We start from the raw sequence: 24,750 nt of genomic DNA, 5'->3' as shown, positions 1-24,750 counted from the left end.
TACTGGATTTAGATTTAAATAACACAGAAAACATCTCTTACAGTAGGCTGTAAATGGTTTTGTTTTCATCAAACTGATAGCAATGAAGAGTTAGCCAGACCCATCTCTGACATTTGCAGACACCTAAAAAGGCAGCAGGAATAGGACAACAAGAACCTTATGAAATTCAGTAAGGGCAAACGTGAAGTCCTCCCCCTGGGAAGGAGTAGTCCCTTACAACGGCACAGACTGGGCTCTGGCTGGTGGGGAGCAGCTCTGCTGTGAAGGCCATGGATGTCCTGGTGAGCAGCAAGCTGAGCGTGACCCAGCCCTGGTAGCAAAAGCACCAACAGATCCTGGGCTCTAAAAACAGAAGAAAAGCAAACAGATTGAGGGAAGTGATTGTCCCCCTCTACTCAGCACTTGTCAGATCACATCTAGAAGTTTGCATCCCGTTCCATCCCCCCTCAGTGCAAGAAAGACATCCATAAACTGTAATGAGTTCAGGAGAGGGCCAGGAAGACAGAGAATCTCCGGAGCCTGGGCTTGCTCAACCTGGAGCTATTGGCACCCCTCTTCTGAGGAGGTTATCAAGAAGGCAGTGAGGCACTGTGGTGCGCGGTGGGAGAGGGAGAGGCAGCAGACATAAGAAGAAACAAGGGAAATTCATACTGGAAATAAAGAGGGACTGTTTCACGGTGAGGGTGGCTGGTGGAACAGGTTGCCCGGAGAGGTTTTGTAGTCTCTGTTGTCAGAGGCTGTCAGCCCTAAGTGGGTGAAACCTCGAACAATCTGATCTGACCTCATAGCTGACCATACGGGCAGGCGGTTGGAGTAGGTGACCTCCAGAGTTCCCTTTTAACTTGAGTCATTCTGTGATCTTGCCCGTTTGTTCTACTGCTGCAGAAATACAGGTCTGCTGTTCCTTCTTGTCAGGCTGCCAGCTGAGGGTCAGGAGCCTGCTGTGCCACACCCTGTGCAGTCACAGAAATTACTCTCCTTTCACAATTGATCCGCACATGACTGGAGATCTATCAGTAGGATACGCTGGAATTAAAAGCTGGCGAGTTCAAGTCTCACCTCCCCGCTGGGCAGCTGTAGTGCAACACTGCTTCTAAATCTCATTAGTCTTATTAAAAGCAGGAGAGCTGCTAACTTGCGGGGTTCAGAAGCGTTTGCTATCAGTAGGACAGTGGTGTGGGCGAGCTCTGCCGCCAGTAGTGGAGGAAACTGGAGAGCACCTACACTTGGCTGCAGTGACCGGCCTTCACCCACACACTTTCTGCCCAGCAATTCAGGAGCTGTATTTCAGCTCAGGCCTGGCCCTTGCCGGAGCTACATCGTAGGTGTAGCCTTGTCCCTAGGGCTGTCTCTGGCCCTGTCTCTTGGATGGACCTTGGACCTACAGTGCAGGTCTCTTATCTCCTGAATGGACCTACATTCAGACTAGATGTAAGGAAGAAATTTTTTACAATGGAAGTGGTGAAACACTGGAACAGTTTGCCCAGAGAGCTGTTGGATGCCCTGGAAACATTCCAGGGCAGGTTGGACAGGGCTTTGAGAAACCTAATCTAGTGGAAGATGTCCCTGCTTACTGCAGGGGGTTTGGACTGGATGGTCTTGAAAGGTGGCTTCCAACCCAAACCACTCTACCATTCTATGATATTTTACACAGGTTTTTGGCTTGACTATCATAAGCAACTGTTCTGCACAAGGTGTTCAGTGTCAGTAGTCTGTCTCCCTCAGAGTTGATGGGAACAGAACTTCTGGTCTCTCTCTCCTCTGCCTTTTAAAGCTTTGATAGCTGAATGATCTGAGATATATAACCCATTTTTTTCTTTAGAGAAAAACTGTGACAGCAAGGCATATTTTTGCCTGCTTGTTGAGAGTGTAGTGCAAATTAATAAGCATATGAAGCTAGAAATGGCAAGAGAAAAGAGGAATTAAAGATCAGAGAAGCTGGAGGCAGATTTCAAAAGGCTCTTGGAGTCTGTTGGAATCACTCCTATCTCTTAGGGTGCCTCACTAACAGCAGTGCTTATGTCCTTTTTTCCATGATAACAAGGAAAGGAAAGCTAATTAAATGTGACAGAATCAGGCTCAAACGATCAAAAAATCTTAAAAGAACTGTGACTATTAAAGCTGCCTTATCTCTGCTTTAAGAACTGAAAATTAATGTAGTCAGTTGGGGAAGCATTGGAGAATCAGTATTCTGTTATAACCAAGGACCAGTGAAGTAACCAGTGAACAATCCAGTTTATGCTTGTTACTCTAGTCTGTCTGTGTTTGCCACCTCAGCTGACTAACAATGCAAAATCTGTATTTAAAAGGTTTCAGAGACAAAGCTGTTCTTTATAGCTCTAGTTTCACATCTAACTGCATACTTTTCAAGGATGTAATGGAGTGATAGGTCTGGAACAGATTGAATTTAAGATAAAGACAGCAAGTCTAACGATACATGTAATTTTATTTTTCTTTTTTAGGTCTGATTGGCTCAATCTTTTCCATCCTACAGTTTTTCTCCTCTCCCCTCACTGGGGCTGCATCAGACTGCTTGGGCAGAAGACCTGTCATCTTGATGACAGTGGTATGTGTCTGATGCTGATTTTAGTCATGCCACCTCAATACACAGTTGAAGGCACTATGGTCTTGTGGTTAGCACAGAGGATTGGGAAATGGAGTGGTTTAGGTCTGATGATTGTTGGCTGCTTCTTGCCAAGTTTCTTGGCTACACTTCCAAAAGCAAGTACTTAAACTGAGCTTCCCAGATCCAGAATTGCACATAGGCCGCACCAAAATACCTGTCTGTTGCTGGGATTTTCTGAAGTCCCTTTCTCCTGCGTACAGGAGAATGACTTCAGGTGCTCTGTTTACAATTGTTTGCCTTAATCCCTATGTATTTTAGTTCCCTAAGTGATTGATGAGGGCTGATCACTTCTTGACCTCTTTCGCAGAGCCCAGGGATCATTGATGAGGAAGTGCTATATATCAGTGTAAGATGTGTGTCTTAACAAGAACATTCTCTACAAAGTTTTCTCTGTTCCTGGTCAGAGTATGGGGTTCTAATTACAGACGCGGTGCAGAGCAAGTGTATATGTACATGACAGAACTTGGCAGCAGATGATATACAGATTGCCCTACCCTGTATGGTTGTGGAAAGTGAATTAAATAAGCACGTGTGCTTATGATTGCTTATGAAATTTATTTTGAATTCAGAATTCTGCAGAAATTGAAAACAAGTGGAGCAGGATATACAGAAGTGGGTTTGTGCCCAGGACTGATTTAGTTCCCTTTAAACTTTCCTTGCTCTTATAGTTTTATTAGTAGTCTCATATTTATATGAAGCTTTTATTGATTTGTTTCTAGTTTTTTAAATCACTGTCCAGGACGCAGTGCAGTATCAGTATATTCAAACATTGTTACATGTGTTTTTCAAGTAACTGTTAAAAAAAAAAAATGGTTTTCTGGGAAATATGTAGAAGTGAGATCAAGTTTTCTCTGCTTTATAAAGAACCCTTTCTTGCTTTTGCAGGTGGGTTTGGTGACATCATATGCACTATGGGCTGCCTCTAGGACTTTTGGCATTTTTCTTCTGTCCAGGATCATAGGTGGAATAAGCAAAGGGAATGTCAGCCTCTCCACAGCTATAATTGCTGACCTGAACTCTCCGAAAGCACGGAACAAGGGCATGGTGAGTTACACATGTGGGTGTACATTTGGGCTTGGTAGCTAGTTTTTAATTGATTTCAGAATGTCTTCCTGAAGCGTGTGTTCATTGATTGAGTGAAAACACGGCTACCTTGGTTCTGAAAAGATGCCAGATCATTTTACCTTTACAGACTTTTTGTGTGAATAAGTTTTACCTAGAAGTGAAATACAGCTGCCTTAGAGGTGGAAAAACTACCTGTGTAAGTGTTATAACTGTTACTCCTGCTGCTAACTGTAATGCTCAAAATACCTTAGAATGCAAAAGGTCTGATGGCCTGATTTTGGAAGCTGGAACCCAGTTATAGAACAACCCATTGTTGTTATAGGACAACCCATTGTTCTCACCTTCCCCAACTGTGGAAGTGCAGCAGCACTGCTCAGCACACCGTGCCTCCTGACTTCCTTGGATGCTTCTCTGGCTCCAGGATCTGAGCTCAGTGGGTAGAGGATGTGGCTGACTGAGCAGTGAGTGTATGAATAACTGTGCTGTGCTCTTCCACAAGGCAGTGGACCAGATGGAAACTCCCTGCAGGCTGAACTTTGCTGGTGAATTACCTGTTAGATCTTTTAGCTTATAGAAACCTTGAGGGTCCAAACATCTATTAACTGATTGTTATAAGCCACTATGTGGGACAGCTGCTTCTTGGGATGGGAAAGCTTTAGATTTCACAGCAATAGCTTATGAATCAAATCAGTGCTCTTTTAAGCTACCATACATTGTTTACAGATTCTACCTCTTTCCTTATATACTGGTTTCACAGCGAGTTAATAAGTTCTTTTTAGTTCCAGTGCTAAATTCAGCTTGTTCTGGGAAGTCTCTCAGCCTATTTGCTCTTTGAGACATAAATTCCTAAATACAGAAATTGCCGAAGCATTTTAGAAGCTGTATACATCATTATGAATACCTGCTACGGTGCTGTTCTCCCATCTCCAGTTTTACACTACTAAAGTTTATCCTATAGCTGAAGGATCTGCTGGCTGAGCAGTCCCTGAGGTGAGAATTATTATTTCCCTTCCCAGCTTCCTTTCACTGGTAATAGCGTAGCAGTTTGTTCCTGCCACTTTCCTGACTAGACAATGAATAAAATGAGTTATTTGAAAATAACAGTTTTTTCACACTTAATGCTCATTGCTGTGCACTTCCTACATCCTCAGAGTGGTTACATTCCGTATCTGGTTGCATCTCTTTAAGGTAAATGCCAGGAAATCCAAATTGTGTTTAATTAAGAATTAAGTTACCTGATGAAACTGGAGTCTAAAACTTTGTGTCTGTGTTCATTTTGTCATTGCAGGCAATGATTGGTGTTGCTTTCTCCCTTGGTTTTACTGTGGGTCCCATGATTGGAGCTTACCTGGCCATGGAGACAGAGAAAGGAGAAGTCTTCTATCTTCGTTCGGCATTGTTAGCACTTGCATTTGCTGTGACTGATTTAATTTTCATCTTCTTCCTACTTCCGGAGACGCTTCCCAAAGAAAAAAGGGTAAATGGACTCTCAATCTGAAGATCTGTGTTTCTTGCAAAAACAGGATTTGAGAACTGTTGAAATACTGGTAACGATGAAGAAGGGCCTGAGCCAGTATCTCAGGAATTTAGCTCATTCCTGGGACTAGGATTTAATATTGTTATTCAGGCTGGTGTCAAACTGATTCCATGATGGTCCCATCTCTTAGCCCACTCTAATATGAGAAAACCTGTATAGCTTACATGTCTGCTTAACTGCTGGGTTTGGTGTGTGAGGTTTAAATTTCTCAAAAACTAGCGTGAGCCTAGGAGGAAGAGAGTAAATTTTAAACTGTGAACACAATGATTCCCTGGCTAATCATAAAAGTTAATGCATCAGAGACTGTAGCCAGTATATGTTAAAAACTTTCGTAATGGTTATCTTGTGTTTGCTTGATTATTTTGAACACTTAGGTAGAAAATGACTCTTATCTTGAGCCATGCTGTCTTCCACAGATACAAGTTATCTGTTTCTGCTGAAGTTCAATGGCTGTTTGGATTTGTGGGGCCAAATATTTATTAATATTATGATTTATCTAATCAGATACATCTGATTAGAAGTCTCTTGGAATGGTCTCCTTTGGAGAGTCTGAATTCAGCCCAGAGTATCTGGGTGAAACAATCGATTTGAGGCCTTCAGTTGGATCTTTCCTATTATCCGTTGTTTCTAAGCAGCACTCAGCTGTTGGAAGTGCGCTTGGTTTCTGGATAGCCAAGCTCATTTGACACTGAGAATTGTGCAGGAAACTTTTGTCTGCAATACTCCTGCCAGGGCAAACTTTAGACCTTCCCTGAGTGTTTCCTAGCAGGTTGTGTCTCATGGGAAATCAGTTGCTCGCGTTATCTTCCCAAGCACTATAGCTGTTTTATTTTTTTTTTAGCAGCTCTTCCATGTGTCATCTGTTCCCCTTTCCTACTTGGCTGTTTCTAAGCATTCTGGATAAAATCCTCTTCTGGGTTAGGGCGGCACACTCTGGGGTGGTGGCAACATGTTCAAAGAGGGAGGTGCTGTAGAGAGAATCTGTATTCTATAAACAATTCCACATTTGCTGTAGACTGATAAATGGCTTCAGGGGAATGACTGGGTGATGATGGACTATCACCTCCCCCTTCTTTTATTATCCTCTTGAGAGTTCTTCTGATAAGCCAGTCTGTTAGCCAGCATGACTGAATTTTGACAAGATGATGAGTGCTCTGTCCCTGCTGTTTCGTAGGTCTATTTCTGTTTATCAGGTGAAGAGTTACCTGAGAACTGTACATTTTACCTGTCAGAGACACAGGTCATATGTGCGGTTGCCAAAAGAGCTCCTGCTTGGGAGAAGGGAAGAATAGTCTCTAGTGGAATCTGTCCCCTTGAAGAGCTTTTGAGCTCTACGTTTTGGCTAGGGTAGTCATGGTCAGGGCTGCCTGGCTGCCGGGAAGGTCTCACAACATTTTTTTCTGGTATCGAGCTAATCCTGTAAGGACTGTGTGTAGGGCTGTGCAGCATCACTAGCAGCCTTAAGGAAAAACAAAGCTTTTGCTCCATGCATGCTAAACAGTGTCTGATTTGAAGGGTAAGGCTGGAGCTTGGAAGGCCCAGGCTGCATTCGTGGTTTGGACTGACTCTGTGCCTTCAAGACAGGTTACTTCTCTGCATTCGAGGAAAGCAGGATAAACAAAGACACTGTGAAAAATGTCTACAGTCAAGGTGACTTTTGGGGTGATAATAGAGTAACATTGAGCAATTTTGAAGTAATAAATCATAAGCAAAGAAATTAAATACAAGTTAGATGTTGCAGATTTTGAACCTGCAAAGAATCTAAACTCCATGCAGTTGGTGACATTGACTGAATTTGGCAGCATATTCTGTGTTTTTTGAGGATGGTGAATCACTTCCCTCAGTTTTAGGATGATGTTTTCATTATCAGTCAGTGGATGAAGTCACTTCTAGACCATTGCTTCCAGAACAAAGATAGGAGAACTGACAAGAAATTTACATGCACATGTATGTACAATATATATATAAAAAAATCTTGACACACACATATATATATATATCATAAAACACTATTTTAAGTATAGATATATATAATGTATATCCTCAGGACCAAACCAAAATCAGCCATGGTAGTACAAAGCAGCTTGGCACCCTGTCTGACATGGGTAATAATTAAAAACAGGTGCAGACTACAGGGTTTTTATTCCTGGTAAACATGCCTGAAGAGAGTTGCTTGTTACCAGATTCTCTGTACTGTAGTACAAACATCATCATGCCAACAAATGCAGGAACTGAGGATTGCTACAAGCCAGCTTCAGGAAATCCTCTTACTGACCTTTTAAAAGCATGAGGAAACTTCTTGGGAGTGTCTGTTTACTCTCTGCAATACATACAGTGGAAAGGGAAATAAATATCATAGTTTGTTTTGTATGGATCAGCAGCTTTATGGTGTTGTACAAAAGCAGCCTGATATATTGAACTGGTTGCTATTGTGAGACTGATGGGCTCCAGAGCTCTGCTTTGGGATATTCAGAAGCCCTGACTATCAAAACAAGACTGGGTCATGCTAATACCATGTTGGAGGTTGATTTGTTTACAGCTTTACTAAATCCAATCCATATAAGTCCTCAGGTCAAGCACCGAAATTAAGTTCCACTGATAATTTGACCTTTAATCTCTGCCCTGAAGGGGGTTATAGCTCCCTTCCTCCCTATCTGGGGAGAGAAGGAAGCTCATCAGATAAAAGTCTGTGCAGCGCTTTGAAGATGTGAAATACTAAGCGCGATTATTCAGGATTCTTGAGACTGTCTTATCTCTTCCTGTGACTGTCATGTAAAGTGACAGTCTAAATTTCCTACTTCTAAAGGAAGCGTTTCTCTAAGAATTTAGACATTATTTCTTCTTCAGTATTTTCTTAAATTTTCTATACCCTAGAATAAAAAAGAAACAAATTTCAAGAACTGAATTCCCTATAGATGAAAGAATAAGCAGCTCCTAAGCTTCTGTTGGTAAGGAGCAGGGAGCATGCCACTAGGTGTCTAATTTGATTGAGATGCGTGGAGCACAAGGACAAGAAGTGCTACAAAATAAATTTACCTTGTCAGATTGCCACACAAAGTGACTGGGCAGAATATCTCCAGAAATGTCTCTGAAATCTCTCCAAGGAATTTCTCTAAAAATCATATTTTCCTTTTCTTCCCCAGGAGGTGTCACTGGCTGGCTAAAAGAACAACCAGTACCAAAGCAGGCCAACGTTTAATGCATTGCACATACTGTACTCAGACCTGTAGCACACGTACAAATCCCGGGGTTCCCATGAGCTTGCAGGCAGATATGCCATTATTTTTCCAGTCAGTGTTCATTGGACATGAGGGAGGATGCAAAAAGTGAACCAAATAAAACCTGTGGAGAGGCTGTGGAAAATGAGCCTCTTCTGATTTTTAAGGACCTTTGGATGAATCAGTTTTCTGTCTTCAGTGAAAGCTGCTGTCAGTGCTTCACATTCTAGTTATAGTGCTGCAGCCTTCTGTGATCAGAAAGCCTAGGATGTTATTGGGGGTCACTCAAACCCCAGTGTCCGTTGCCTTGTTTCATCTCAGAAGGTTTGTGTAGGTATAGAAGCACATCTGACTGTCACTGTCAATTCCTTGCAGTAGTTATTACAACAGGTTTTTAAATGAACCTCTCTTTCTCTGATCAGGTCTCTTCCGTGACATCTGGATTTCAGGCAGCAGTTGACTTGCTCAGTCCTTTGGCTTTATTTCGGTTCTCTGCAGTAACCCGAGGAAAGGAATCTCCTTCAGAGGAGAGTAAGTGTTAGCTGGCTTTTTATATTAATGTCTTTTTTTGTATGTGGCGGTGGTTTCTAAGTGGAGACTTTACTGAAACCATTTCAGAAGCAGTGCTACCTTCACTCATTTAAAACCCACCTTGCTAACTTAGGAACAGGGAGTTGAAAGTTCCCATGGATGCGGGGCCTGTTATTGCCAAAAAATGGTTTTAGAGAGTAGTGTTTGGAATATTTCTGACTTGCGACTTGCTTTTTCTTCAGGCACTGTCTGCAGCATGGAGTAGGCTGCAGTAAGGGCAGTGATTTAAAAAGATAGGCCGAGGCATGAGTGAGGGAGATGGGAGTTTGCTTATCCAAGCTGCAAGCGTGAAACTTCAGACTGGAATTTTATTTCTCAGTTCAGGATTTGGAGATATAGGATTTGAGCTGGCCATTACTCTCTATGAAATTTAAGCCATAGGAAATAAATCAGTGTTTGTCAGATACACCAAGTTAAGATTCAGCCCTCCTTACTGCTAAATCAGGAACAGAGTAACATTTGCCACTTTGGAAAAAATCTGTTAAACCCTCTACTGGCAGAAAAGCAAGTAAGGAAATCTGTTACAGATCATTTGTAGCTCAGAAAAAGGGATGCTGTGCTTTAGCCGATATCATCCTGAGAGTGACATCAAGGTATTAGGAGGAATGCGGGTATTGATTAAAAATACAGAAATGAATCCCAGTACAGGTGGGAATGTCAGTGTGAAGCAGAGGGGCTGGATTGAGTGAGAGAGGCCAGAGTGACCCAGAGGGAGATTAGTCTTTTTGGCTCTCCTGCCCTCCTAAGGAAGGCAGGAGGTAGAAACCATTTTGGGTCCTGTCTTGTATATAAAATATTATATTGATATTTAAAATGAGCATCTGAAGTGAGAACTTTTCCCTGCACAGCTGATAAATATTGCTCTACTATTGTTGTTATATTCTCACACTATGCTTGGAAAACACCACCATTTTTATCTCTCTTTTTTTTTTTTTCCTTGGCGTTTGGTTTTTTTGTGTGTTTAGATCTTCAGAATCTCAAAGTCTTGGGCCTGGCTTATTTCCTGTACCTCTTCCTGTTTTCCGGCTTGGAGTATACCCTGAGTTTTCTCACTCACCAAAGATTCCAGTTCAGCAGGTATAGCACACTTAGAAGATAAATGTTGTATATTTTGAGTGGGATGTTTTCCAAAATCTTGATTTAAATTCTCTTAATTTATTTTCAAGAGAGGGGTTATGAGGTTATTAAAAATGCTCAAAAAGCAACTGCTGCGTTCAGTGATACTTGGGGTTTGTGGGAGGTATTTATGAAAATACAAGCACACTGTTTATCATGAAAGGAAATACTCATTGAATCTACAACTTCTAATAACTAGAGAAAATCAATACATTAGATTAAATTAAAGCTCCTGAAATATGAATAGCTGGCCTAGTTGTATTAGTTAAAATAAAATCCTTTCTCTTCTAGCCTAGTAGAGTTTTTCAGTAGTAGTAGAAATCACGAAGCTCCGAAAAGGCAAAGGATGGAAGGATAGCTATATGATTGTCAGAATTCTGCATTGCATACGGTGTCCAGTCATTGCATCACAGAGTTGGATTTCCTTTAGTCAAACACTAGGAAGAAAGAGAACAGAATCCACGAACAGCGGCTCAGCTTGAAGTACTTTTCCTGCCAGCTCATAGGAAGATTTCCAGCCAGGAACATGATCTTGCAGCTTGATTCCTTATGTGTGTCCTTCCCTTTGAGTAACCCTCAGGGGTTTGTCTCATCTTTCCTTGTCAGTCTTTCATTACAGTTTGTGGTTTAACTAATGTGTGTACATCAAGGAAAGGTTTTCAGTGGGTTAAGCTTCCATCTGCACAGTCCTTTCAGGATAGCTGTGTACAGCTGTACAGTGATGTACAGCTTTATGCCAACAGTACAGGCTGTGTGGCGAACAAGCTTGGTTTGGAGGTGAGAACTTTTGGCTGAGGACACCCACATAGTTCAGTGGATAAGAGAGGTGAAAGGAAGATTTGAAGAAATGTTTAAGGGTGGAGGGAGTGGAGTTGCAAGCTCCCTGGTGCAATACATGATCTCCACTGTGCTGGTGCCCATGTTGTACCCTGGTGACCTCAATCACGAAGATGATCCGAGGGCTGGAGCGTCTCCCATATGAGGGCAGGCTGAGAGAGTTGGGGATGTTCAGCCTGGAGAAGTGAGCACTCTGGGGAGACCTTATGGTGTCCTTCCAGTACCTGAAGGGGTTACATGAAAGCTGAGGAGGGACTTTTTACAAGGGCATGAAGTGACACGGTGAAGGGGGAATGGCTTTAAATTGGAGGGGGGAGGATTTAGATTAGGCATTAGGAAGAAATTCTTCACATTCAGGGTGGTGAGGCACTGGCACAGGTTGCCCAGGGAAGTTGTGGCTGCCCCATCCCTGGGAGTGTTCTAGGCCAGGTTGGATGAGGCCTTGAGCAGCCTGATCTGGTGCGACATGTCCCTGCCCATCACAGCTGGGTTGGAACTGGATAATCTTTAAGGTCCTTTCCAACCCAAACCATTTTATGACTCTATGAATCAAACTCTGCATGAGTGGTGGTAGTGGTTGTGAGAAAGCAAAATGCTTGTTCCTTGGAAACCAACAATTCCTGTGCATATTGCACAGAATTCCATGGCACAGGGTAATTAATGTGTTAACTCTTTGTGGGCCACCCTAGAAACAACTACACTACATCACAGCAGTCTAGAGATGATTGCAGCATTTGTCAGCAGACGTCCCATCTCTGCATTAGCCCTGAAAGGTTTTTCTTCTTGCTGTCTGCCTACTATGGGGACTACTGTCAGCGTATTAAGAACTCTGCACTACTCATGTGAGCTCCAAAAAGCTCCATTTGTTCTCTTTGGTTGAGGAAGGGTCTACACTGAACCCGTGAATCCACAGAGTGGAATGCTCTGTGTGTGACTCCATAATCTGTGTTTTTGCCTCCCTTCTAGCATGCAGCAGGGCAAGATGTTTTTCTTTATTGGAATAACAATGGCTGTGATCCAGGGAGGCTACGCTCGCCGAATCAAGCCAGGAAATGAAATCAGAGCTGTAAAAAGGGTAAAAAAAAATATTAATTTTTTTTGTTTTTCTTTTCTCTCACGAATCTGTTATGTTGCATCAATCTAAAGTGCAATGAAAGGCAGTTGGAGGCTATGACAGTACTTGTCAAATCAAAATAAATTTCTGTCTCATTAAACCAGCTAAATGACTTCTCAAGCCCCTGGCTCTTGGGCACTTATCAGTCTAACTAAACCTTGGAACATTAGAGACATTTCTTACCATATCAGCTATGATATTCTTGAAACTTTAGATTTCTTTATATATAACGGCAGCAGGGAATAAAAACATAGTGGCAGTCTGTGCAAGCTATGTGAAATGCTATGCAGATGATGCATTGTTTCAGATATTTCTTTTGCAATGCAGACATTGAAATTACTAACGTAACTTCTGAGCTGATCTCTGACTCTCTGGCAAATTATTTTCAGCCGCATCATCAGTCTGGCCATCTCCATGCTTGGCAGACTTTCTCTAGAATATATTTCACTGGTGCGCCAGGGACACATTCTTCTTCCAATCTTTGATTTGTGATCATCACTACTGCATGTAACAATAGCACGTACCAACGTTCAGGCAGAAGTGTCGCTGGCAAAGCGTGCCTCTCTTTGTTTTGCTTACCTCTTTCTTCATAGAGATCATGCTGCTTTTCCTTGTGAAAGAAAACTCATGCTGCTGCATTAGTGCCACTTAATCCTACGTATCAGCTTCCTCCAAGCGCTCTTCCAGCCTGCTGTTTGCTGTCGCTGCACTGCAGTTTATCCAGACTGTGGTTTGCCCTCATAGTTTTTTGTTCTCCTTCCTCTTCCCTACACTGGGAAGTGTAGTTACCTCGGAATACTCAGTGCTGCTCGCTTCTCATAAACACGCATGTGTGCTATTGCAGAAACACAGTGGTCTCAGGGCACTCTTTCTGTGGATGTGTGTGGCTTTTGTGCGAGTTCCCCCTTTTGCTGAAGTTGTTCTGGCAGTTCGTTTGTGAATCCGGATCATGTTGCAAATGTGGTCCCTCTTAGAGCAGTAATTACAGCAGCTCATTTATAACTGGATCTTCAAAATGAGACACTTGGTGGGAGTGAATACCCTCCTTTGTGAAACGCACTGCAAATCTGAACGGCTCTGTCTTTTCTGCAAAAGCTGTGTGTCAAAGAGAGGTCACAGGGGGACTGAGGTCTCGGAGGAGATGAAGAATGTTTTTTCTTTTTGAAGAATTTCAAAATTTGCACTTCAAATGCCATTTCTGCCATTTTGAGTTCTTGGCTCCAGAAGCATGGACTCTAAAAGCTTAGGAGTGTTCGATGTAGCCCTTAAGATCAGCCAATACTGCTGAAAACAAGCAGAGGAGCTGTAGTCCTGTTGCACAGGAGTTTTTTGATCTCTTGTACTACCTCAGGAGATAGAGTTAAAGCTAGATTTCCATCCAGTTCAACACACAAGAAAAAAAATAAAGCAGAACCCAGTAGACTGAGTGAGAGAGAAAACTCTCCAAAAATGTTTTCCTCAGTTGTGGGAAATGGGTGGGATAATGACAGTTCCAGGTGACTCCAGCACGCGTGTGGTCTGCAATCATGATAATTGGTGAGAGAGAACAGAAAAGTAAATTCCACTGATTTGTGGCCATTCAGGTGAATGTGAAACATCTGTTTGGGAAGAAAGGGCTTTCTGCTTCCAACTTAAAGGTAGTGCCATCAGATGAAGGGAGCTGGCAGGACACCTAGAGTTAGGCTTTGACAAGCGGGGCTTAAATGTAACTGTGTGACTCATTCATTTTGCAGGCTATTCTGTTGCTGATTCCAGCTTTCTTACTAATTGGATGGGCTGCAAATGTGACCATGCTCAGTGTTGGACTGCTGCTGTACTCTTTTGGTGAGTGATGCAAAATACACTGAAAACTCAGCACATGCTGGTTTTCTTCGTATATTTATTCACCCCATTAAAAAAAAATGCACTTCTAATCTCAAACTATAAGTAACAGAAAGTTGACGCTTCTGTTTATAAATTATGGAAGAAATAGTGTCTGTTTTTTTTCCTGATGCTGTTTGTATCACAGAGAGTTGCCACGGTGATACTTCGAAGCAGTGCTCTTGTTGTCCTGTCTCACTGGGGAGCTCTTGAAGGTGTGTTTTTTAGTCTCTCATCAGTCCTAGAAGCAAAATATCCACTAAATAGCTCAGGAAACGAAGGGAGAGAGCATGTATTTGTATTTCTGTGCTGGCTGTTATTTCTCAAGCAAGAGGCTGAAGAGACCTGCATGCTCTGAACCCAAAGACTGGAGCGCATGTTTAGGCTGAGTGAGAGTGAGGGTAAATCAACATTGTCCGCAACGTTGAGGTGCGAGGCTGTGCTGGTTGGACACTGCTCTGCTCTCTTGCATGACACGCTGCCAGCGCAGGGAGGGAGCAAATTGGTTTTGATAAGTGCAGATGGTTTTCAAAGACTAAGTGTTTACATAAATAATATTCTGCCAGTTATTCAGGGCAGCAATTATGAATTAAGTTGGATTAATTTACTGAAGTGCCTGTCTGAAAAGAGATTTCGGATATTCCCAATGCTGCTGTTATTAAGAACCTTCAAATATGTATAATTACAAAAGTAGGGGATTTCTCTTTTGCATAATACAGCTTGATTTAAGAGTAAACTGTAAACTCAAAAAGGAACTATTTAGTACCTTGATTGTCCAAGGACAGCCGTGTGTCTGGCAGGTTTCAAAGGCTATGTCTTGCCTACAGATTGACTTACTTTTGAAAGCCCGCTCAGTGAGGAGGGCTGAGAGGAGGTTTTATTTTGTCTAACTGTGCTTCTGGGAGAGGAGCCTCATCTTCCAAGGCTCCAGAGCTGGGCAGAAGACCCGATCTCTTCCTCAGTTAAGCCAGCTTGAAATGCCTCTGGTGGATTTTCCCCCCACCCTTCCTCCCTCCGCCTCCAGAGATAGGGCACCTGCAGTTCAGGCAACATCTATCATTCCTGCTCTCCAGTTGTCCTTTCCTTCCCAGAAAAAGATTCTGCTTTGTATGCTTAAAGCACTTCCTTCTTGGCAGAAAAGGCCTCTGTTTCAGTAAGAGGGCAGTGATTGCTGAACAGAGCTTGGCTTTTGTATCCAAAAATTTTGTAACCACGTGATTGAACTGGACTGTCTTATTCCCTAAGGCAGACCATAGCCACCTCTTTCATCCATGAGTTTGGTAAAGCCATATGTACCAGGTTGGCGTGATTCTGTGTGCAGCCACCTCATTGTCTACTTGAAATACGGGTGATTCCCTTTTCCTGCTCCACCTGACAAAACCACAGCGATTTGGAAAACTACCAGTTAGCTGATCTGACCTATCCACCCCCTTCCCATGGGCTCACAGAATGAGAGACACTGATGTGAAACATCTGCTCAGAGCACTCGTGGCTCCAGGCTCTTTGTGCAGGTTGGCTTTGATGGGATGTTTTCTTTATTGAACTGGATTAAACCTGATGATTCATTGTCACTGCGGTGCCCCAGAGCTCGGCATACTTCTCTGCAATGAGTTTGGGCCACATGTTTTTCACGATTGCTCTTGGAACTGTTTTGAGCTCTCTGCTGTTCATTGACAGTCTCTTTTGTGGATTTTTCCAGCTGCGGCCATTGTTATCCCGTGTTTGTCAGCAGTGGTAGCAGGCTATGGTGAGTGTCTTTCCGGCTTTGAGTGGCAGCCCTTGGCCACATAACTGACCTTTGTGTAGATTTGGCTCAAACAGAGAACTGACCTCACGTTTAGCGATGCATCAACAGGGCGTAGGTCCACCTCGGATCTGAGTGTTGGACCGATGACTCTGGCTGCTGCTTGGCTTTATAGAAGGTCCCTTTCCACCCTGCAAATGCATTAGCCAGGAAAGCAGAAATGCTAAGTGTTACAGCAAACTGCTGCTCCATTTTGTACATATGTATGTAACCCTGAGGGGATAACCACCTCTGCAGGAGCGCGATTAAAACCTCAGAAAGAGACCTTCCCGGCTGCTTTTCTGCTGCCCCTTTCAGCACAGCGAGTGACCCAGGGCTGTAGTCACCCTCCACCACCCTTTGCTGGAGGCAAAAAGGCTGTATGGTGCTGGAGGTGCTGCAGCTTTCAGCCTATGGATGTCCTTCACGGAATGTGGGCTAAGTAGGGGGTAGGAAAACAATATTTTGACCCTGGGAAATGCAGAAACACCCCATAAAGGAGCATAGGAAAACCCCAAACTGACTTGTACCTGTTCCTGAAAACTGTCAGCACTCCATAACTGATTGTTTCAGAACTCACAGACAGCAACGATCTGTTCAAAGTGACCATCAATATCATGCTTGACTTCTGTACTGTTCGATGTAGCTTGTTCCAATGGGATGGGAAACTTGAAGCAGCCTTATTTTTGGTTATGATTAAAAAAAAATAGGGAACAGTGGGCAAAGGCCACAAACAACCAGCGCTGAGCAGGGAACGGCCTGGGTTCTCTGAAGAGACACCAGCCATTGCTGCCAGCAGGAAAATAATTTCTTCTGGATTCCTTAAGAAAGACCTTCTAAGGAAGGAACCCTCTGAAACCTTCTGGGTTTGTGGCACTGGTTGCTACGTAACCCGATAATGCAGATGTAGCTGTGTTGCCATCTGTGGATGACAGAGGTCATTCTTTAGCTTTGGTGCAGTTGCCAGCACTACAGTGCTTGCCGAGGCAAAAAAGTGAAGCTTTGCTCATTAATGTCACTTTTATGTTGCCCTTAATTAACCTGCATCCACACTTCTCTATTTATTATACACCTGAGCCTCCTCAGCAAATCTGTTGTACAGCATAAAGCTCTTTGTTGTTGTTTCGGGGGGCAGCGCGCTACTAGTTGACTGTGGACCAGCACTTGGGAAAAGCCCTGGTGTTTTTTGACTGAAGCAGCCACGTTCACCTTGGTGGAGGGGAAATAAGTGCAGCCTGGGCAGAGAGCGTGATGTGAAAGGAGACCTGCACGCCGTCCCTGCCCTGAGCAAAACCTCCACACTGAGTCACGGCTCTCTGCTTGCACAGGCTCTGCCAGCCAGAAGGGACGAGTCATGGGAATCCTGAGGAGCTTGGGTGCCCTTGCCAGAGCCCTGGGACCAATCCTGTCAGCTACAGGTGAGCGCTGCCTCGTACCTCAGCATGCCTCTGCCGACACACAGCATCCCTCAGGGCCCCCACTGCCCGAGGTGGGCTGAGGGAAAAGAGGAGGGGGAAGGAATACACATTTCTCAGCTATAAAACTGTCTTTGCAGAAGTTGGCACCCCTGAGAGCCACACCAGTGCAGGACACCGTCCTTGGTCAGCACCAGCATAAGCCTCGCAGATGAATCATAGAATAATTTGGGTTGGAAGGGACCTTAAAGATCATTTAGTTCCAACCCCCCTGCGATGGGCAGGGATATCCCAGGAGATCAGGCTGCCCATGAGTTCAAAAAGGTCACACAAGCAGAGATAAATGAGACAGCAGGTATTGCCTGCCTTGTGAAAAATTCAAGCAACAGCATCAAATGAACCAAGCCCCACGTGTAGCTGTGCAGGCGGAGTGACATCACATCCTCCTGTGCTGTGGTAACTGGTTCCCAATTAACAAGGTTCACAAATCTGCATCCCTAATTGATACAAATTAAGCAGGGGCGGTCCGTAATGTGCAATAAAGACCTTTTCAGCATTAAAGGATCTGTAACCCATACACTCAAGGGTCCACACTCTACCAGTACCCCAGAGCTCAGGGATGTTGGCATGCAGTTCTTGTTGGCCTCGGTGAAGGCCAAGCCTAGTTGGGGTATGAGGAGGACAGGCAGACCCTGCACTCAAGCCGTCAGAGGGTAAAGGGACAGAGTGAGGGGAAGCAGTTGCACAGCGAGGCAGAGCTGGAACTGAGGCCAACTGTTAAGTTTGAGCAAAGCCAAAACCCATTTCCTGGGCACTGGTGAAGACCTTCACAATTAATTAGCAGCCTCTGAGGAGGTGCTGGGGCAGAGTTAAATAGTTGCCTTATGGCTAAAACTGAGTGAGTGAGCAGCAACTTCCCCGTTTCAATACTCACAAGAATGAAAATATTCTATTTAAAATAATAACTTTTAAGGTGCTGTTTCCATGGAAGAGAACCAGCACTGCTACAAGCCACCTTCTCTTTATAATGTGTGTCAGCAAGGATGGGCAGTAAAATTCAGTGTTGTATGTTCTCCAGCTGTGTCAGTAAGTTGTTAAGAGCAGAGCGGGATGCATGGACAAGTGTACTAATGAGGTAAATGTTTCCTTTGCAGTGTACTGGCTGGCAGGGGCAGAGGTTTGCTTCACCATCTGTGGAGTTCTCTTCCTCATCCCCTTCGTTTTACTTGGGTCTATAAAACAGCAGACAAAGGAAGAGTAGGAAGTAACCACAGAACTACCCCCAGCTCCCACAGAGCTCTACAAGACCTGATTCTTGCCACCTGACTGCCAATCACAGAAAGAGGAGGACTTCAACCTTTTGGAAGGGGACATGCGATGACCATGCGCAGCACCAACAGACTTCAAGTTTCTTAAGGCCATCCCTGCGCAGTGATGTTTCAGACGGGCTCCCAGCCTACTTGGCTCATTTTGAAAATAGAAAAAAACACTCCACGAAACAGCTGAGCAAAGCATTTGGATCATCAGCCAAGCAGCAACTGGTGTGACAGCAACACAGTGCAGCCGCAGCCACCGTCAGGCGCTGCTGAACACCAACCGCAGCATGCACAGTGCTCTCTGTGCCTCTCCCTTCCTCTGCAGCATGAGCCTACCCAAAGCTGCTGCCCAAAACCACCGCCGAGCTAGTTTGGCTGGAGCAGAGACTAAATCCATCAGGCAGTTCCTATAGAGGCATCACAAGATCACCACCAGTGCTCAGTGGACTGGGAAAAACCGGACCAACTGCCTTAAAGCACAACCACCAAGAGCAAACAGCATCCCACAGGCTTCCTGAGCCTAACTGACACTTTGGCCCAGATGGGCTGCTTTTATTCTACAAATTTTGAAAGATGTTTTATATTTCTAAAGCCGTGTGCTGTTTTTGATGACCAAGCACCATTCTTTTTGCATTACCAATAAACGGGTACGTTGTACGCTTGCCTCCTTCCTTAATTACAGTTCTGGTGTGGCCCCCATTGAACCAAACAGGCAGTTTGGCTAAGCCAGAGCAGGGTCCAAAGCTGCACCCGAGGTGCCAAAAACCTCCTGGAGAGAGCCAACCACCACCACAGCACCCCACGGCACTGATTCCCAGACAGAGCTGCTGAAGGTGGCAAGATGAGGAGGAAGGAGCCCTCCACCAACTTCTGACCACAGCTCAGCTGAGGCTCTGGAAGGAGCCCCTAGAGGGGCCAGTTAAGAGTATTTTCTGAGAATACATTAAAGCAATTATTAATCAACACACTGACGATGGCGAGCAGAACCAGGGAAGCAACTGTGCCCCTGCCCGAGGCCACACCTCGAAGACTGTTTTTAGTTTTGGGCCCCTCTACAAGACAGTGAGGTGCTGAAGTGTGTTCAGGGAAGGGCAATGAAGCTGGTGAAGGGGCTGGAGAACAAGTCTTATGGAGCAGCTGAAGGAACTGGGGTTGTAAATTCTCCTCCCTCTCAGCCTCCTTTTCTCTAGGCTAATCACTGTCTACAACTCTGAAAGGAGGCTGTAGCAGGCGGGTGTTGGTCTCCCAGATGACAGGCAATAGGATGAGAGGGAATGGCCTCAAGTTGTGCCAAGGGAGGTTCAGATCAGACATCAGGAAAAATGTCTTCACCTAAAGGGTTCTTGGGCACTGGCAGAGGCTGCCCAGGGAGGTGGTGGAGTCACCATCCCTGCAGGTGTTTAGAAGACCAGTAGATGAGGTGCTTGGTGATACGGTTTAGTAGTGGATAGGTACAGCTGGACTCAGTGATCTCAAAGGTCTTTTCCAACCTAGCAATTCTATGATTGGAAAGTGGAACTGATGAAATTCAATCAGCTACAGCTGTAGAATAAAACTGTGCAAGTTTTGAAAGCAGAACAGGAAAAGGTTTTGTTGGTTTTGGTTTTTTTAAAGAGTTTTTATTTGTGAGTAGAACTTAATGATACAAGAAAGAAAGAAAAATACAGGGCTTTCTTCTGCCCCAAAGTGTGTAACCATACCATACATAACTACATTTCATATCGTAATACAAAGAATTAAAAGAACAAACTACAAAATTAGAAATTAAGAGTCATTGCATATGTGGTCAAGATAAATGGAGAGACTCCATTAAAGAACTGAAACATAGAGCAATTAGTCATTTAATTACGACCCTGCAATAAAACACAATTTAGCAAAATAAGTATTGTATGCTTCCTAGTGTACAGAGGACAGCCAAGGTTAAAGTACAAGCTGAAAGCCATTGGTGCCATGCAGCCCTGACCGAACGGCCTGTTCGGGGGTCCCGCTTCACTGCTGCTGCTGTGCCACCCCACCCACGCCACAGCCCCTCGCCTGACATCTCTCACGTCATCAATCACAACCTCCACACCTCGCTTCTCCTTCAAAGCCTTACAGCTCTTCCTCCTTTCAGCTGTTTCCCGGCCCGAGGTACCAGCACGCCCCAGCCTAACGCAGGCCTCGTCCATCCACAGCCACCTTCAACTGCTCAACCCACCTCTCCTTTGCTGCTTTCTGCTGCATGAATTGTAAGGCATTAGTTTTCTGCTATTTTACCAATTGCAATGCTTAATATTGTCCTAAGAGGTTACATCCATACTCTGTTTTGTTACAGACACTTACTGTGAGTTGGTGTTTCCCTCTCCCGCCCACGGGTGTCCGTGTTTTCCGCGGTTAACATCAGAAATGCCAATAAAAGCAACCAGAAACGGTTACCAACCTTCCCCACTTTTGGCTGGGGTAGTGACGCACAGTTTCTGGAGAGTTCCTGCAAGCTTTACCTATCTGATCTTAAACTACATTTACAATTCGTGATAGACAGAAGCATGGCAATAACTGGAAAACAGTGAATTCAGTGGTGAAAGTGATTTTCTTTACCATGCTACACATTAAACATTCATAGCAAACTGTGAAAATACACCTTGAAGGTTACTTGGCATTTCTGTACTTTACTGCTGGCAACGACAACAAAAACATTAAAGAAATGCCAGCTTTTGTACGTGAAAATAAGTAATATAAAATAAAGGTTAAATATTCAGTGTAACACATTTACATTTTTATCATGGGAAGGAACAAACACAAAAGGCTGCAAATAGGGTCTGTGCAGCAGGTTTGCTTGTGCACCCAAGGGATTTTTAAGAGGGTGAAAAAAGCCCTGTGCTAAGGTCCAAACTTCACACCACCAGCTGAAAAACTTCTGAAATGCTTTTATACAGTCACTTTTCAACCTCTTCTAACAGCCAAATTACTGATTCCTAGGGAGGCAAGACTGAAAGACAGATTTCCCTTTAAACTATAGTCACTAGAGAAAAAAAACAGACTGGGCTATTTCAACATACAACATGAGTGGAACACACCACGGTTACCTCAGCCCTAGACATCTAAGATGAATTCAAGTGCCAGCTACAGACTGAAGTGAAAAACACCTTCATTTTGTTACAACAGTCAGAGGGGAAAAAGAGTGGAAGGAATGGATAGCCTCAAAGCTTGCCTAAAACATGATCAGTAATCCCTAGCTTGCATGCCTGTTCAAGAATACATCCCCTTTGGAATCATCACTGCAAAAGCATCCTTTCTACAAGTCAATACTTAAGAAGGAATTTACCTGTGACTTAGAAGAGAATATTGGTAAAGAATACTTGTGTTACCTTTAATTGTGAAAATTTTGTTCTTTCGTAAAGCAGTGTGGGCTTGAAATTAAAAAGAGCAATTCAATGCCTTCCTCGTGAAGTTATGCACGTTTGATTACAAATTAGGGATCAGATCTGTGGTAGCTGCTGAAAACAGGATTAGCACCTCTTTGGACGTGAGTTTCTGGTTGTAACCTTAAACAATGAAGCCATAACTTGAGGGGTCGGTTGGATTACTTGTTGCATTCATTTACATAAGACAAAACACTCAGCACGATCTGGTACATTCTAGTGGTTAATGGACTTCAAAATATGACAGTGTTTCTGCAGTGTGTTTGGCCTTTAGGAGTCACTCTTCTTTTTGCTCTTCTTCAGGAAGGAAGGAGTGCGAAACTTCTTTTTCTTTTTCGATGGGGACTTCCCTGGAGATTCATCACTACCTGCATCAGCTGCTGTCCCCTCCTCAGCTGTCGGTGTTACTGGCTCTTCAGCAGGTTGAGACTGGGGTTCCTTATTTTCCACTGCGGGTGATTCCATTTGGCTTTTGGGCACATCTTCATCACATCTCCCTTCCTCCTTTCCTAAGGGAGGGAAGCTGAGTGCTTCTGAAGGCTCATCAGGGGTGAGATCTGGGAGGGTTTGCTTGAAAGTTGCAGCATCACTGTCATCCTTGTAAGTCTGGTCCTGCTGTGTCTCTAATGGACGGACAGACAACACCACTGTTAGTTTAGGTAAGTGTCTTGAGACCAGAGAAAGTGAAGCAAGTCAATGGTAAAGCACTCTCTATAAAAAAATCTAACACGTTCACTTTGCAGGAAAGCCTTTGTAATAGGTCTGTTCTTCTGCTTTGTGCACAGAGACTGAAATAAGATGTTCAAAAGTATTGTTTACTTTTAAGCTTCTTACTACAGAAGAGAGAAAGCTGAATTCCACCACAGGGGTGTAAACCAGCAAAAGTAACCTTTCAGACTTCTCTCATGTTTTATTCGTAACATTTGCGAGCAACATGAGATTTTAATATTGTACGCATGAATAAACCTACAATTTGACTGCAACGAGCATGAAATTCCAAATCTCAATTATTTTTTTCTTTTGGTGGGATAAAACTAATTGCTGGTTTGCAGTCCATTAATTTCTAATCTGATGGCTTGCCCATTTTTAATTCCAACGCTCGGATTTTCATAATATTCTTCTATAAGATCTAGCAGATGTTGCTTCAGAATATAATTTCCTATCACAAAGGCTTCACTTCTTTTGCAAGATATGAGCAGGTATTATGGGATTCTATAAGTAAAATCCACGTATTTTATCAAATTAAATGAGCTCAGCAGGTTATGCAATTTTAAATGTATGATGTCTAACAGCAAAACTCATCCCCGTATAAAGGAACATCAAAATTCTAGAGATAACTTTATGTCAAAGGTGAACTTTACCACCTCTCCCTCAGCTGTCACACTTCCCTCACTCACCACTATGCTTTAGAGATGTTCTGTTTAAAGCTCCTCTCTGTGCATATGTATTTAACAACGAGCACTTTTTGAAGTTCCCTGCAATGTTCATCCCTGTACTGTAGCCAAGAAGTATCTCATTCGCTGTGTCAAATATATCCCCATTGCTGTTACATAAGAAGGAATTTAGAACAAAATCCAGGCCGTACTCATTGTAAGACACAAAAGGCAGGCAACTATTTTTTCCCCTCTTTTAAAATCTTGCTCGTGTTAATTCGAAAAGACTGAAGGCTTTGACAAGAATTTACAGAAAATACTTGACACTTTCCCATTTTCCTATGGAAATGACAATGAACTTTCCTTTTATTTCTGCCAGGCAGAATTAATAATCCTCTCATGCATTTTAGAGGGCTCTGTTCTGTGAATCCCAGCTACAAAACCCAACATGTTTTGCCTAGAGCACCATGAACTTCTAACAGGTTAAATAAACAAAACACACTAGTATTCAGTGCCAAACACTCGGAATGCACAAGTTAGCAGCTCAAGTTATAATGCAGGCAGGATTTAAAACAGAGTGAAAAAGAGAAAGCGATTTATGTATATTACAGTCTGCCTCCTCAAGCCTGAGTTTAACCCTTTACGTATGGGACAGATTTGTATGAAGCATCACCTACAACTCTTCACCACCACTACCCTCTTTTTTTAAATTTCATTTTACTTATCAAGAGTTAACTGAAAGCATTGCTGGGCTCCCTGAAATCCAGTGACCGGACGCATGGAAATGGTTCATGGCTTCACCAGGGGAAGTTTAGAGTGGACATGAGGAAGCATTTCTTTACCAAGAGGGTGGTCAAACACTGGAACAGGCTTCCTGGAGAAATGCTCAGTGCCTGCCAAAGGCTTCTGGACAATGCCCTTGAGGGAATGCGGTGACTTTTGGCCAGCCCCGAAGCAGTCAGGCAGGTGCACTGGGTCATCGTTGCAGGGCCCTTCCAATGGAAGCATTCTCTATTCTGTTCCTTAGTTGGGCCTGTTTTTACAGCAGCCACCATCTTAGATTTTATTTTTATTTTAACTTTTTACAAGAACTTTCTTTTAAAGTTTTAAACAAAGCTTTAAAAAAAGGATTAGAAATTCTTTACAAATTAAAGATTAGGAAGCCACGGACATTCAAAAAGTATTTAACAGCTGGTCTAAGCACTGGATAAATACAAACAGGTTTATAACTCATTAATCCAGGACTGCCATCCTTCCCAGTTGTCAAATTACCATCAGCTTTACTAAACGGATTAACATTATGCTGGCATCAAACAAACATCTGTTTATCCAGCTCACTACGGGCAATGTTTTGCCAGGATTAGGGAGATCTACAAATGCTGCATTTTGTAAAGAAAGCGTACGATGTAAACGCCTTGCTGTTCTATTTGATGGATTTTAGTAACTGAACTATCAAAGTTTAACACTATTTCTTGCTGCAAAAACCTATTTACAGTTT

At 43.4% G+C, this 24,750-nt stretch overlaps 2 protein-coding genes across 17 annotated transcripts in view; one reads left to right on the top strand and one right to left on the bottom strand.

Moving 5' to 3' along the window:
- MFSD10 (major facilitator superfamily domain containing 10) overlaps positions 1-18,680 on the top strand; it is a 28,775-nt gene extending 10,095 nt beyond the window's left edge. For 3 of the 4 annotated variants that reach the window (XM_054065677.1, XM_054065678.1, XM_054065680.1), the window contains 10 exons: positions 2,463-2,566; positions 3,512-3,670; positions 4,980-5,168; positions 8,869-8,977; positions 10,003-10,114; positions 11,957-12,065; positions 13,838-13,928; positions 15,664-15,711; positions 17,076-17,165; positions 18,317-18,680. In XM_054065677.1, the coding sequence (XP_053921652.1) occupies positions 2,463-2,566; positions 3,512-3,670; positions 4,980-5,168; positions 8,869-8,977; positions 10,003-10,114; positions 11,957-12,065; positions 13,838-13,928; positions 15,664-15,711; positions 17,076-17,165; positions 18,317-18,423 (1,118 nt within the window). In that variant the 3' untranslated portion in view covers positions 18,424-18,680. Of the gene's footprint in view, positions 1-2,462; positions 2,567-3,511; positions 3,671-4,979; positions 5,169-8,868; positions 8,978-10,002; positions 10,115-11,956; positions 12,066-13,837; positions 13,929-14,112; positions 14,521-15,663; positions 15,712-17,075; positions 17,166-18,316 lie in introns of those variants that run through there. The other variant, XM_054065679.1, reaches the window with a different exon arrangement.
- A 1,389-nt stretch (positions 18,681-20,069) lies between these two features.
- Positions 20,070-24,750, bottom strand: part of ADD1 (adducin 1) — a 62,174-nt gene continuing 57,493 nt past the window's right edge. For 3 of the 13 annotated variants that reach the window (XM_054065658.1, XM_054065660.1, XM_054065659.1), the window contains one exon: positions 20,070-22,502. In XM_054065658.1, the coding sequence (XP_053921633.1) occupies positions 22,150-22,502 (353 nt within the window). In that variant the 3' untranslated portion in view covers positions 20,070-22,149. The remainder of the gene's footprint in view (positions 22,503-24,750) is intronic. The other 10 variants (XM_054065666.1, XM_054065667.1, XM_054065664.1 and 7 more) reach the window with 4 other exon arrangements.

Source organism: Cuculus canorus, chromosome 4, assembly GCF_017976375.1.
Source record: "Cuculus canorus isolate bCucCan1 chromosome 4, bCucCan1.pri, whole genome shotgun sequence".
Classification (NCBI taxonomy): domain Eukaryota; kingdom Metazoa; phylum Chordata; class Aves; order Cuculiformes; family Cuculidae; genus Cuculus; species Cuculus canorus.
The sequence above is the reverse complement of the archived record's forward strand: the minus strand, read 5'-3'. Positions and strand labels throughout refer to the sequence as shown.